Source organism: Pneumocystis carinii (genome assembly GCF_001477545.1).
Source record: "Pneumocystis carinii B80 chromosome Unknown supercont1.3, whole genome shotgun sequence".
NCBI lineage: Eukaryota > Fungi > Ascomycota > Pneumocystomycetes > Pneumocystales > Pneumocystaceae > Pneumocystis > Pneumocystis carinii.
In genome coordinates, this window is record NW_017264715.1 from 487,476 (window position 1) to 500,371 (window position 12,896).

At 26.7% G+C, this 12,896-nt stretch overlaps 8 protein-coding genes across 8 annotated transcripts; 4 read left to right on the forward strand and 4 right to left on the reverse strand.

Moving 5' to 3' along the window:
- Positions 1 to 13: 13 nt before the first annotated feature.
- T552_00829 (hypothetical protein) lies at positions 14 to 1,679 on the forward strand. Its single transcript, XM_018369428.1, has 7 exons — positions 14 to 150; positions 199 to 274; positions 319 to 379; positions 430 to 678; positions 723 to 857; positions 901 to 1,000; positions 1,047 to 1,679. Exons 1-7 carry the CDS (start codon positions 57 to 59, stop codon positions 1,631 to 1,633), a joined length of 1,302 nt encoding a protein of 433 aa, XP_018227147.1. The 5' UTR covers positions 14 to 56; the 3' UTR covers positions 1,634 to 1,679.
- A 188-nt stretch (positions 1,680 to 1,867) lies between these two features.
- T552_00830 (GTP-binding protein rho3) lies at positions 1,868 to 2,853 on the reverse strand (the record flags this gene model as incomplete). The annotated part of the gene is made up of 6 exons (XM_018369429.1): positions 1,868 to 1,977; positions 2,098 to 2,394; positions 2,459 to 2,529; positions 2,575 to 2,608; positions 2,650 to 2,685; positions 2,790 to 2,853. 6 exons carry the CDS (start codon positions 2,851 to 2,853, stop codon positions 1,868 to 1,870), a joined length of 612 nt encoding a protein of 203 aa, XP_018227148.1.
- Positions 2,854 to 3,012: 159 nt separating this feature from the next.
- On the reverse strand, positions 3,013 to 4,354 carry T552_00831 (hypothetical protein). Its single transcript, XM_018369430.1, has 5 exons — positions 4,282 to 4,354; positions 4,212 to 4,230; positions 4,024 to 4,164; positions 3,843 to 3,978; positions 3,013 to 3,798 (listed from the first exon to the last, which is right to left on the reverse strand). The coding sequence occupies exons 1-5, from the start codon at positions 4,307 to 4,309 to the stop codon at positions 3,058 to 3,060; spliced, it is 1,065 nt and encodes a 354-aa protein (XP_018227149.1). The 5' UTR covers positions 4,310 to 4,354; the 3' UTR covers positions 3,013 to 3,057.
- A 673-nt stretch (positions 4,355 to 5,027) lies between these two features.
- Positions 5,028 to 6,871, forward strand: T552_00832 (hypothetical protein). Its single transcript, XM_018369431.1, has 3 exons — positions 5,028 to 5,134; positions 5,184 to 5,347; positions 5,391 to 6,871. The coding sequence occupies exons 1-3, from the start codon at positions 5,048 to 5,050 to the stop codon at positions 6,823 to 6,825; spliced, it is 1,686 nt and encodes a 561-aa protein (XP_018227150.1). The 5' UTR covers positions 5,028 to 5,047; the 3' UTR covers positions 6,826 to 6,871.
- Positions 6,872 to 7,020: 149 nt separating this feature from the next.
- Positions 7,021 to 8,734, forward strand: T552_00833 (hypothetical protein). Its single transcript, XM_018369432.1, has 5 exons — positions 7,021 to 7,181; positions 7,234 to 7,537; positions 7,617 to 7,930; positions 7,976 to 8,371; positions 8,420 to 8,734. The coding sequence occupies exons 1-5, from the start codon at positions 7,067 to 7,069 to the stop codon at positions 8,686 to 8,688; spliced, it is 1,398 nt and encodes a 465-aa protein (XP_018227151.1). The 5' UTR covers positions 7,021 to 7,066; the 3' UTR covers positions 8,689 to 8,734.
- A 43-nt stretch (positions 8,735 to 8,777) lies between these two features.
- T552_00834 (hypothetical protein) lies at positions 8,778 to 9,606 on the reverse strand (the record flags this gene model as incomplete). The annotated part of the gene is made up of 3 exons (XM_018369433.1): positions 8,778 to 8,879; positions 8,928 to 9,035; positions 9,079 to 9,606. The coding sequence occupies 3 exons, from the start codon at positions 9,604 to 9,606 to the stop codon at positions 8,778 to 8,780; spliced, it is 738 nt and encodes a 245-aa protein (XP_018227152.1).
- Positions 9,607 to 9,805: 199 nt separating this feature from the next.
- Positions 9,806 to 11,099, forward strand: T552_00835 (hypothetical protein). The gene is made up of 4 exons (XM_018369434.1): positions 9,806 to 10,174; positions 10,216 to 10,397; positions 10,445 to 10,527; positions 10,574 to 11,099. Exons 1-4 carry the CDS (start codon positions 9,852 to 9,854, stop codon positions 11,051 to 11,053), a joined length of 1,068 nt encoding a protein of 355 aa, XP_018227153.1. The 5' UTR covers positions 9,806 to 9,851; the 3' UTR covers positions 11,054 to 11,099.
- Positions 11,100 to 11,163: 64 nt separating this feature from the next.
- T552_00836 (hypothetical protein) lies at positions 11,164 to 12,830 on the reverse strand. Its single transcript, XM_018369435.1, has 6 exons — positions 12,700 to 12,830; positions 12,596 to 12,652; positions 12,312 to 12,548; positions 11,868 to 12,257; positions 11,550 to 11,819; positions 11,164 to 11,502 (listed from the first exon to the last, which is right to left on the reverse strand). Exons 1-6 carry the CDS (start codon positions 12,784 to 12,786, stop codon positions 11,212 to 11,214), a joined length of 1,332 nt encoding a protein of 443 aa, XP_018227154.1. The 5' UTR covers positions 12,787 to 12,830; the 3' UTR covers positions 11,164 to 11,211.
- Between the last annotated feature and the right edge of the window lie 66 nt (positions 12,831 to 12,896).

Consider the following 12,896-nt stretch of genomic DNA (forward strand, 5'->3'; position numbering starts at 1 on the left):
AGGCTTCGTTTTTATTACATTATAATTTAAAGATATTATTAATATTTAATTTTAAAATGGAAGATATTATAATGGAAGATCAAGATTTTGATTTTGAAGAAGAAGAAGAACCTGATGCAGATATAGAAAATATGTATTATCATGCAAAAAGTATTTTTAATAATGGAAAAGAATAATTTTTTTTTTTGACATTTACAGCAATAAAAGATGAACCTATACAAGCTATTGAAGAATTTAAACAAGTAATTAGATTAGAAACAACAAAAGGAATCTGGTAAATAGAGTTATATTTAAAAGGATTAATCATGATATTTTGAGGGGATTTCGTTCATATAAACAAATTATGAAATTATTATTTAAATTGGGAAAAAAACATGATGTAGAAAAAAAATAAAGAAGTGTTTTATTATGATCTGTTAATAATTTAAGGTTATTTATTATTATAAGGAACTTTTGACATATGCAAAAAGATCAGTGACAAAAAATTATAGTGAAAAATCAATTCATAATATTCTTGATTATGTTTCTTTGGATAATGATATGGAATTTATGGAGAAAATTTATTCTATTACTTTAAATTCTCTTAAAGAAATTAAAAATGAGAGACTTTGGTTAAAAACGAATCTGAAACTTGCAAAATTATGGTTTGAAAAAAAAGAATATATACGATTAAATAAAGTTTTTATACAAAAAAAAAAAAGACTTATCTTATTTCATTTTAGATTTTAAAACAATTGCATGATGTATGTGAAAATCATGATGGATCTACAGATCAATCTAAAGGTACATACCTTCTTGAAGTTTATTCTTTAGGAATACAAATGTATTCTGAAACTAAAAATAATAAAAGACTTAAGGTCAATGATATTATATTTTTTGTATATTTTAACTTTTTTTTAGGAATTATATTATCAAACATTAAAAATAAAATCTGTAGTTATACATCCATATACTATGGGCATTATTCGAGAATGTGGAGGGAAAATGCATATGGAAGAAAGTTCTTAAATAATCAATTATCTTATGATTTTTTAATTTTTTTTTAGAACAATGGCAAAAAGCTCAAACAGATTTTTTAGAGTCTTTTAAGAATTATGACGAAGCAGGTTCTCATCATAGGATTCGAGTATTAAAATATTTAATATTAGCAAATATGTTAAATGGATCTAACATTAGTCCTTTTGATTCTCAAGATACAAGTCCTTATAAAAATAATTCTCAGCTTCTTGCAATGATAGATTTAATCAATGCATACCAAGAAAATGATATCCATAAAATAGAACCTATTTTAAAGGATCATTATGATGAAATTATGGGAGATTCTTTTATTCAGACATATATAGATGATATATTGAAGAATATTCGAAGTCAAATTCTTACACGTTTAATTGTACCTTATACATGGGTTAGTATTTCTTTCATTGGAAAAAAATTAAATATTAGTTCGAATGATGTTGAAGCATTGTTGATTAATTTAATTTTGGATGGACGTATTAAAGGAAAAATTGACCAAGTTAATCAAATATTAACTTTAGAAAAAACTGAAGATCCTGATAAAAAGAAATATGAAGCAATTAATGAATTAGCTGATAATATTAATAATCTATGGAAGCTCTATTTTCACAAACATTAATTAAAATTTCAAAATTAATAATTCTGTTTGAAATTAAGCTTTAATCATAATAAAAAAGCCGGAAAATTACTAAAGTTTAAAATAAAAGCTGAACTAAACCTTTGAAAAGCTTTATTAAAATGATTATTCTCTCTTAAATACAAATATTAGTATATTTTGATGAAAAGAAAAAAAACTAAATATATGTTTTGTTTTTTCTAGAAAATATTTGGTAATGCATTAATGTTTTCTTTTTTACATGATATCACAATTCCGTTGACGATATGATCTGTCATCTGCTGATGCTCCTCTAGGTTTTGCAGCAATAGCAACCCGTGCTGCTTCTGTAAAGGCTTCGTTGACACCTAAAATTATTATTATTATTAATTATTATAAAAAAAAATGATCTCTTTCCTCGATTATGTTTAGCACTACATTCTACCAACATTAGTTATGTATAATATTGCTTTTTTTAAACTTATTACCTAAATATCGTACTGCACGAATAAATTTTGCAACTGATAACCCTTCTTCATATTGAATATATCGATGTTGATCATTCATTCTCCGATCATTATATGTAATTTCATCCTCTAATTCACGCAAATCACATTTAAGTGCTACAAGGACAAGTTTGACCCCCTCACAATGACTTGCAATTTCTGCTACCCATTTTGATTGAACATTTTCAAGTGAACCCCGGGAATCTACTGAAAAACATATCATAATAACATGTGTATCTGCATATGAAAGTGAACGCAATCTGTCAAATTCTTCTTGTCCTTTAAAGGTGTTTAGATTTTAATATCACTTTGGCATTCCATTAAATTGCCATAGAACCTTTACCTGCTGTATCCCAAAGACTAAGTTCAATTTGCTGGCCATCAACATATACGTCATGTACATAATTTTCAAATCTCATTCTTTTTAGTTGTTAAATATTATAAGATTTCTTATTTTACACTGTTGGCTCATAAATTTGAGGAAAATATCCACCTTTTTTTTAATAAAAGATAATAAATATCATTTTTACATACGAGTAAAAACGTTTAATAATGATGTTTTTCCACATGCTGTTTTTTATTAGTTTTTATCTTATTAAATATAAAGTTGATATATATATATATATATTTATATATAAAAATTTATATATATCATAATATTATTCAATACTAACCTCCATCACCCAAAATTACAATCTTTCTATGTAATGCTTTAGGTGAAGATAAACAAAAGACCATGACGAATTCAATATATGTTTGTTATTTGTGTGCGCTAGGTTAGTTTTTCGGACATATCCGAAAAAACACAAATTGAATGAATTGTGTTTAAGAAATCAATAAATCTTTGATATATTGTTATTAATGTCGATGCCATATTTTTTTGAAACTTTTTTTGTATAAATTTTTATAGTATTTTTTTGATATATATATATTTTAAAAAAGTTAATCGCCTAGCTGAGTTTGTCCATTTCTTCGTATTCGTTGAGATAAATCCATTGAATCGCCATATGTTTGCCTTGCCATTTGTCTTAAATAAGTACTTTTATTATCACCCCATTTTTTATTAGCCATTCTTTCATTATGTTCTCTTTGTTCATCCTCTGCTTCTTGTTTAGAAAGTTTTAATAAACGATTTTGACGTTCTTTATCTAATGTTTCGGCATTTTTTGTCATAGCAGCAAGTCGTTCTTGTCTTTCTTTTTCATTTTCTTTATCTTTGCCATTAATTGTATTGTTTGATATATTTGATGTATTTGAAGAGCGATGATTTGAAATATATGATCTTTCATAATATCTTTCATAACGGGAAGATCGACGTGGTGATATTGATCTTGATGAACGAGAAATTGGTGATCTTGAGGTACGATGATGATGATGATGATGATGTCTAGATAGAGATCGATCAGAATGTCGTTGATGTGAATCATGGTTTTTTGATTTATTATTACTATGATTTGATTGAGAATGATCTAAATGATGATTATTTCCATTTTCTTTTCTTTTTTTTACATTTTGTGCTTCCATAAGTTGACGCAATTTAATAGGATTATTTTTAATAGCTTCATATTGTGCTTGTTCTTGTTTTTTAATAACTAACAAAGGATCTTCCCTTATTTTATTTTGAATATCTCTTACTGTATTTGCATTTTGTGTAGCAATAAATGGAGTTTTTCCATTTTCAAGCTTAAGTATTGAATAAAATATAAAATAAATTATTATTAATATACCTTTTTATTATCATCTTTAAGAATATCATCTATTCTCTTTCTTCCTAATAAATATGCTTCCATTTCTTCAGTTGTTCTTGAATCATCTGAAAGATGAGGTGCTGCGTACATCCAATCTAAACGTTCTACACGTTTTCTAGATTTTTATCAACTTTAAAAGCTGATATAAAATATTTCCTACTTTCCACCTGATGCTTCTTGCAATTTCTGCAATTCTTGAAGCTGTCTTTCTTCTTCTATTTCTTTTTTTATTTGTTCAATTCTTTTTCTTTCTTCTAAGGCTTTTTTCTCCTCCATCCATACCTTCTCTTGATTGCGAATCCTATAAGGACATTAGAAAATACATTTTTATCCTTTAATTGAGGTTACAAGAGAGGATGCCATGATTCTATATTAAAAAAATAAATATTTATCTATAATAAATGGATAAAAAACGTACTTTTCATATTCAAATCTCCTCCCCCCATTTTGTATATAATATTTTTATATAAATAATCTCTTTTTAGTCCTTTTTCTTGTATAAAATTCTTAAAAAAATTTACAATATATAATTTAATAAATTGATGTCTTATTATTTCAATTTTAACCCAAATTTAACCGCAAAAAAAAGACTAAAATCTATTAGAATATATAAAAACAATTTTAATATTTATTTACCTTTTATAATTATCAATTTATCTCTTTTTTTCAGCTCAAAATCCTTGATTTATTGATTTATCAATATTTTGACGTCGTTCGTACTAAATATTGAGCCTATCATAATAATTATTTTTTTAATATAAATCATCATTGTTCCTTAATTTTGATATATTTATTAATAATTAGTAAATATTTTGTTATATATTTCTTATATTTCTTATATTTTTAAAGATTTTAATATCTTATGTTTTTGAAAAAAATGATAAAAAAAACCTCTTAATTATTATGTTTTATAATCATTTCGTTTTTTATTTGAGATTTATTTACAGATCATCTCTTTAAGTTAACATATTTTTGTATAAAAAGAAAATATCCCACTTTTATATATGATTTTTTATACAATTTCTATAATTTTGTATAAAAATATATATTTTTCCCAGTATTTTCTTAATTATACATTGTTTTATATTGTATTTAATGGATTTGTTTTAGTTTTGAATATTTATCAAAAAAAACCTGCTTTTTGGCTATTTTTCTGGGATTTTTTGAGTTTTTACAAGAAAAAAATGAATATTTGCAGTAAAAAAATGAATCCAATTGTAATTTGTATTAGAATGGGGAATACAAACAGTTCTATTTCTTATATAAATGAAGTTTAATATTTTTTTAAGAGGGAGGATATATATTAATATATATATATAGAATGGAAAAGTTATTATTATTACTAGTCAAGAAGGAGAACGTCAAATTCCTATAGCTATATCATATTTAGATGGAGAAGAATATCATGGTATGCAAGCAAAATTTCAGCTTGTAAGAAATTCAAGAAATACAATAATTCACTATAAAAAATTTCTTGGGGAAAAGTAAGATATAATAATATGAAGATATATACAGCCTAATTATTAGAATGGAATCTATAGATTTAATAGAAGAGGAATATTCAGCTCAACCTAGTATTTTAAATAATCAATTAGTATACAAAATCACTAGCGTTTCTAGTGAGGGAGAATTAATTGAACAAATGATTACTTTAGAAGAAGTAATGATTTCTCATTTAAAGTATTTAAAACAATGTGCAATTGAATATATTGGAAAATCTATTATGGATGTTGTTTTTACTATTCCTACAGATTTTTCAACAACACAAATAGAAATTTTGGAAGATTGTGCAAAAAAGGCGGGTCTTAATGTTCTTCAATTTATAAAAGAATCAATTGCACAAGTTCTTGCATATTCAGAAGAAAAGGAATATTTAGAATCAATTGATAGAATTGTTGTTGTTGCAGATTTTGGAGAAATTAGAAGTGATGCAACTGTTATTGCTTTTAGAAATGGAATGTATACTATTCTAGCAACTCAGAGTAATGAAAAATTGGGAGGGAAACTTTTAGATGAATGTCTTGTTAATCATTTTCTAAAAGAATTCCAAAAAAAATATAATTTGGATCCCAGTAAAGATGCTAAAGCAATGGCTAAATTAAGGATAGAATGCGAAGCAACCAAGAAAAGTCTTAGTTCTAATGTTTTTTCGACAATTAGTGTCGAATGCATGTTTAATGGCTATGATTTTTTCTCTAATATAAATAGAATTCGTTTTGAAATATTAGGAAAACATATTTTTGATGAAATGGTTTCATTAGTAAAAAATGTTATCAAAAAGGCTCAATTAGAAGAATTCGATATAGATGAACTCATTCTTGCTGGTGGAACTTCTCATATACCTAAAATTTCAAACATGTTTAGTTATATTTTTCCAGAAAAAACTCTGATTCGTTCACAATCTCTGCGTACTTCTAGATTAAGTCCTTCTGATATCGAATCTTATGGTGCTGCCATACATGTTTCTTTGATTTCTTCTTTCACTAAATCTGAAATTGATAACTTAATGCTTCCAGAGATTACTTCGATACCTCATCTATTAAATCCTATTGGGGTTGTTGTCAAATCTGACGATGATACTGCTTTTATTCCTATGATTCATTCATATACTCCTGTTCCTGTTCAGAAAAGTATTATTCTTCATAAACCATCTGATCTGGATGATTTTCATATCATTATTTATGAAGCAATTGGTCATATTCATTCAAAAAAAACTAATTTATTATCTCAAAATACACTTTCTGATACTGACGATTCTTCTATACATGAATCTTCAAGAATCTTAACTCCTTCAAAAAAAATAGCTGAATGCATTCTTCAAAATATTACTTCTAGTGCAAAAATAAAACTAACTATTCAGGTTGATTCTAATCTAAAAACAACTATTACTGCAACGCCTCTTTCACCTCTTCGAGGTCCTCTACTTAAAGGTGAAATACTGGCTCTTCAAAAAAATATATAAATTCTATATTTTCTATATCAAATCATTTATACATCTCATTGTTATATTATTTTTTAACTATGATTTTTTCTCTCAAACCCTTAGGCTCGATAAACCATCTTTCAAAAGATAACTATACTTATAGTACTATTGATTAAGCTTATAAATTACTAATATAAAGGTATAGGAAATATCATCTTGATTTATAATATATTTAAAGGACTTTAACAGTTTTTTTTTTATTAAAATTGCCTTAATATTTATGAATATGGCGCAAAACAATAATTTAGCAGTTACAGCTCAAACAAATGGGATAAACCCTTTAGTTCCTCCATTAACGCATTCAGATATGATTCTTCCGCCGTTAGATATTAGAGGCATGCTTTTTAAAGGATTTTTTTCTATGTTTTATAGCTTATTTATGGTTAGAAATTGTAGAAAAAACAGCAAATTATGTTTCAAGAAATGGGATTGGATTTGAGGAAAAGATTAGAGAAAAAGAGAAGAATAATTCGAAATTTTGTTTTTTAAATCCGGCAGATCCATATTATAAGTATTATGAATTTCGTCTTGAAGAATGTAAGAAGGGGAAATTTTTGTCACCAGTAGTGCGAGATGATTCTTCTAAAACAGCTAAAAATGCATCTAAAAATGTTCCAGATAAGGCGTCTTTTTTGGAGCCGCCTAAATTTTATTTTTCAGTTTCATTACCTGCGATTTCTGCAACAGATTTGTATGTTTGCTATATACATACATATATATATATATGTATGTATATATATACATATTTACTAACATATAAATGTATATAGGGATATATTGAAGCTAACAGCTCAATTTGTTGCGAGAAATGGAAGGGAGTTTCAAACAACTCTTTCTCAAAGAGAAAGTAGGAATTTTCAGTTTGATTTTTTACGTCCAAATCATTCTCTTTTTCAATATTTTACAAAACTTGTTAAACAATACACAAGGATATTAATTCCACCTAAAAATACAAATAGTATATTGAAAAGGAATATAGAAAATAAGTATCAGTTATTAGAAGTTATTCGAAAAAGAGTTGCTTGGCAAAAATATCAAGAAGAACAACAAAAGTTAAAACAAGAGGAAGAGGATCGTGAAAAAAGTAAGATTAATTATCTAAATAATGTTTAAGTCTAATTATATTTAGTTGAATATGCTCAGATTGATTGGCATGATTTTGTCGTTGTAGAGACTATTGAATTTACAAATGCTGATGATCAAATGGATTTACCTACTCCTATTTCATTGAATGTTTTGCAATCTGCAACTTTGGAACAAAAACAAATGATGACTATGTATCAGGATTTTAATACTCCTTCTGAGGATATTTCATATAATGTTTCTCAGTCATATTCTACACAAATTGAAAAGGCGCAGCCAACTCATGAAGAAGAAGGTGTAGAAATGGATATTGAAGCAGATTCTGATGAAGAAAATGAAGCTATTAAAGAAAGAAGAGAACATCAAGCAAAAGTTCGTCTTGCACAACAACAAAGTAAAGCAAGTCTTCCTATGAAGATTCGTACAAATTATGTTCCAAAAGGTTATTTTATTATTAATCTTACTTTTTTACTAATATACATAAAAATAGCCTTGAAAAAAATGGAAAATACTCTTATTTGTCCTCAATGTAATCTTGCAATTCCTTCTAATGAACTTGAAGAACATATGCGTATTGAAATGTTAGACCCTAAATGGAAAGAACAAAAGGCCAAAGCTGATTCTAAATTTGCTTCAAGTAATTTATATCAAGAAGGTGCTGCTAGTAATCTTAAGCGTATGACTGCAAGTATGTATGACATGCAAGGAAGTTCTATGAGTAAAGAAGAAATGGAAAGATCAAAAAGACAACAACGTTAAATATCTTCAACATTTTATTTCTAATAACATATTTATAAGCATAATATATATTCATTTTTGATAAGTTACTTCAATTATAATTTTTTATTTTAAAGTTTACTTAAAAGTAAGTCTTTTTGACCAAATATATTTCCAACTATCGAAATCACCATATCTATATTGGATTGAATGTATAAAGGTAAATTTTTCTTCTAAAAAAATGTTAATCTCTTATTACATATTCTTTTATTTAATAAAACCGTATTTCTAATAAATAAACATTTTTTACAAAGTTCTCTTAAAATACTTAATTCTTCTGATGTCATAACCTTATCTATTTTTACAAGAAGATAAAATATCCACATTATCTATAATAATTAACCTTATTTCTTATCCTTTTCATATTATTACTTGTTGTTCATGACTATTACTTGAAATCCATTCCGTATTCCATTTTAATAAATTTAAAGCAATACACTGGTTAATAGATTTAAGAATTAATATTGTTGGTGGCTTCATTTCCTCCATAATTAATCGGCGCCATTCTATTTTATCCTCTGGTAATGACTTCATTTCTAGATTTTCTTGTAAATCAAATTTTTTCCGTAACTTTATAAACTTTTCTAAAAACTTTTCCTCCCATATACTTGAATATATTTCATCTGTTTTATTACTTATTTTCGGCTCTGATACTTGTATCCTCCCTGTACCATTTGATGGCGCTTCTACTGCCTTAATAACCGGCCTGTTCTTCGCCTCTATACGCACTTTTTTCAAATATGAAACTCCATCAAGAGGAAGTGAATCTTCACTTTCTGATGACTCATTTAACTCCATTAATTCCGGAAATACTCCACGTTGTTTAGTTTCTATATCTACTGGGCCTAAAATACTCATTTTGGACTCATTTTTCACCGTTTTTTTTCCTTTTTTTCGCATTTATATATAATATAACTAAATACTTTTATATATTGTCCATAAAAACCCTTTGTTTCCTATAAAATATACCCTTTTTTCCCCTCTTTTTCTTATCTTTTGTTTTTTTGACGTTGAATTGCCATGGCAACCTACCCTTTAAATACCACTTCACTTGTTAAATTTTCTTAATTTTTACCAAAAATATGCCTTTTTCGCCTGTTTTTAAGGCCTTAAATATGACGAAATTAACACGTTTAATTAGATAAATGAAGCCTTTGCTTCCATTTAGTACTATTTTATCCAGAGAAAGACATTTTGGATTTTCCCCATATTCAGGACGAGATATTTCTAGGGAGGAGAGATATCGCAGAGTATGTGATTTAAGCGGGGAGAAAAGGGTTAATAGAGGAGGGATATATGGGTGTGAATATGTAGGAGACGATTATTTAAAGGAACGAAGGGATTATATTGAATATTATCAAAGAAAGAAGGAAATTGATAGAAAACGAGAGGAATTAACGCCAGGAAGCCTTTTTAATGAGGTTATTACTAATGCTATTGAAGAAGGAGAGGAGGTTATTCAGTTATCGTATGTGGTATTTTTTGAGGGAAGAGGGTTAATTGAAATAGAGGGTGTAATATAGTAGAAATTCCGGAAAATATAAAAGAATTAACAAGTCTTGTTAGACGGTTAGATCCGGAAAATGAGGAGCCATTAGTTCCTCGTCTTAAGATATTTTTATCAGGAAATATGATTTATAAGCTTCCCAGTGGTCTTTTTGATCTTTATACACTTACAGTTTTATCACTTAGTTAATATTTTGTATATGAAATAAGGGAAAAATTAATATTATGATAGGAAATAATAAATTAGAAAAGATACCCCCATCTATTGGTCGTTTGGTGAATTTAGTTGAGTTAAATTTAGGACAAAATAAGCTTGTAAAGTTTTTTTTATAAAAAAAAAACGATAACTTATTTTTTATAGACATATTTTCCGTCGACATTACTTTTTCTTAAAAAATTGCAGATTTTATCAATATCACCTAATCCTTTACGAGAATGTCCGATTGAATATTCATCACAAACATCTTTTCAATCACTTACATCACCCGTTCTTCGTTATTCATGTGTAGACGTAATAAAAACGGAATCAAATGTTCCGAAATTACTTGAACTTAGTGCTAGAGTAATTGCAACTTCATTAATTTCAGAATCAGATATTCAAAAATGGGAAACGAAATTTTGTTTTACTCCAATGATTAAAAAAGCATATGAAGCTGGAAAATATCATATATCATGTGAAATATGTCAGAAACCTATGGTGAATTCAGATATAGATGTATTTGAATGGTGGGATGGTTTCGTAGGTACATGTTCACTTCCAATAAAAAGAAAAATATGTAGTTTATTATGTTTTAAAAATATTTCACGAGTTGAAACACCGTCTTTGTCAAATGAGTCTTAAATTTTGTAAATATATGTTTTTGTTTTTTTTTTAAATATATAATTTATATTAAAATATGAACATATACTTAATAAGATATATGGTAATCTTTTATAGGAAAAGTGAAATCATGTAACATGTTAAATATAAATGTATACATCTATTATATTTATATAATATTACACACTTAATTTTGCTTGCATTTCTTCTTTTAAGATCATTTGTCTAACTTTTTCAATTTTTTCTAAAAGAGCGCCAATGTTCCAGCTCCATTCATTTAATATTACATTTGCACTTTTTGGTTTCATAAAACTAACGGTTTGTGCTGGTCTATCAATACGTGCATAAATAACACCTGATGTAACTAAATTTGATAAATATTCTTCTGTTTCTTTCTCATTTAAATCAAGAAGCATATTTAATCGGTTTAATCGAATTCTCAAATAATACTTAGATACAACACGAATGTTCTATTAACAATTAAAATGATTGTTTAAACAGAGAAAATAATTTTTACATGTTCAATAATTCGTTTTTTTAAATCTGCCCAGCGTTTTTTGCCTTTTTCATCATTAAGATCAAAAACTGATGTTTTTCGAAAAAGTTCCCCATATATTTCTTTAATTTTTGGCCATCGCATAAGCTCTATCTTTGTAAAATATTTTATAAGTTCATAATGAACCGGAAGTGATTGTAATTTAGAATCTGCTAATGTATGATGCAAAAGATTTGACTGTTCATTTCCATAAGGAGATATAATAATAAAATAAACTATATTTTGCAAAACCTTTTTACATTATTAATTTAAAAAAAAATACATTTCATTTATACATACATCTTTCCATTTAGTTTCATCTTCAATTATACTAGGTGTATCGTAGACCGCTTTATAATATTTGCAAACTTCAAGATAATTATCTTCATATAATCCAATACGAATAAGTAATTCATAATATCTTAATTTCAAATCTTCAACACCTTCTTCTTGAAAATATTTAATTGATATTTTACGAGAAATTATTGATGCTAAGTTATAATCCGATTTAGCCAAACAAAGTCTAATTTGCTCAAGAATAAATTCTGTCTTTTCACGTTTACTAACTGATCCAAATGTTTCTATTTTTAATTCACATAAAAGCTCTGCTGCTTCTTTTATATTATTTTGTTCTTCTTTAATTTTTGCCAAATTTCTCGTCAATGACGCTCTTTCTGCTTCCAAAAAAATCTATCATATACTTTTAGAACTCTTTTATCTCCTTTTCATTTATTTTTTAAAAACCTTTCCCTCTGTTATAGAACGTAATGATTCTATACATTCTAACTTAGTCGTAAGACTTGGTATAATATCAAGAGCTTTCATAGCCTCTTGTATCATGTCTACAAGGCTTTTCTTTAATTGTCCATATCTTTTCGACATTAATTGGACTTGTTCACACATTAATGTCCATTCATTTGCATTTTTGCAAAGTTCTACTATTAAAACTAATAATCTACTCGTAGAAAATAAATCTGACCCCTATAATACATTAAATAGTGCCTATATTACTCCTTAATATAGGATACTTTGCGGGTTTTTTTCTCTAATATTGATATTTTTTCTAATGCACTATGAAGATTGTTCTATTTCAATTAATATAAAGAAAAACCTTATAAAAACATTAATTAACCTTAGCTAATTCCTTTATATCAGGAATTTCTGAGTCAAGAACCTCTTTATAGTCAAAACTAGGCCCTTCTAATAACCCATATGACATGGTGCCTTAAGGTTAAGAGACAGTGCGGTTGCTCGATAACCAGCTTTGAAGCGGTAGGGTTTCAGGCCTTTATAAACAAGTGTAAAAAAATGATAGAATTGTTAGATAAT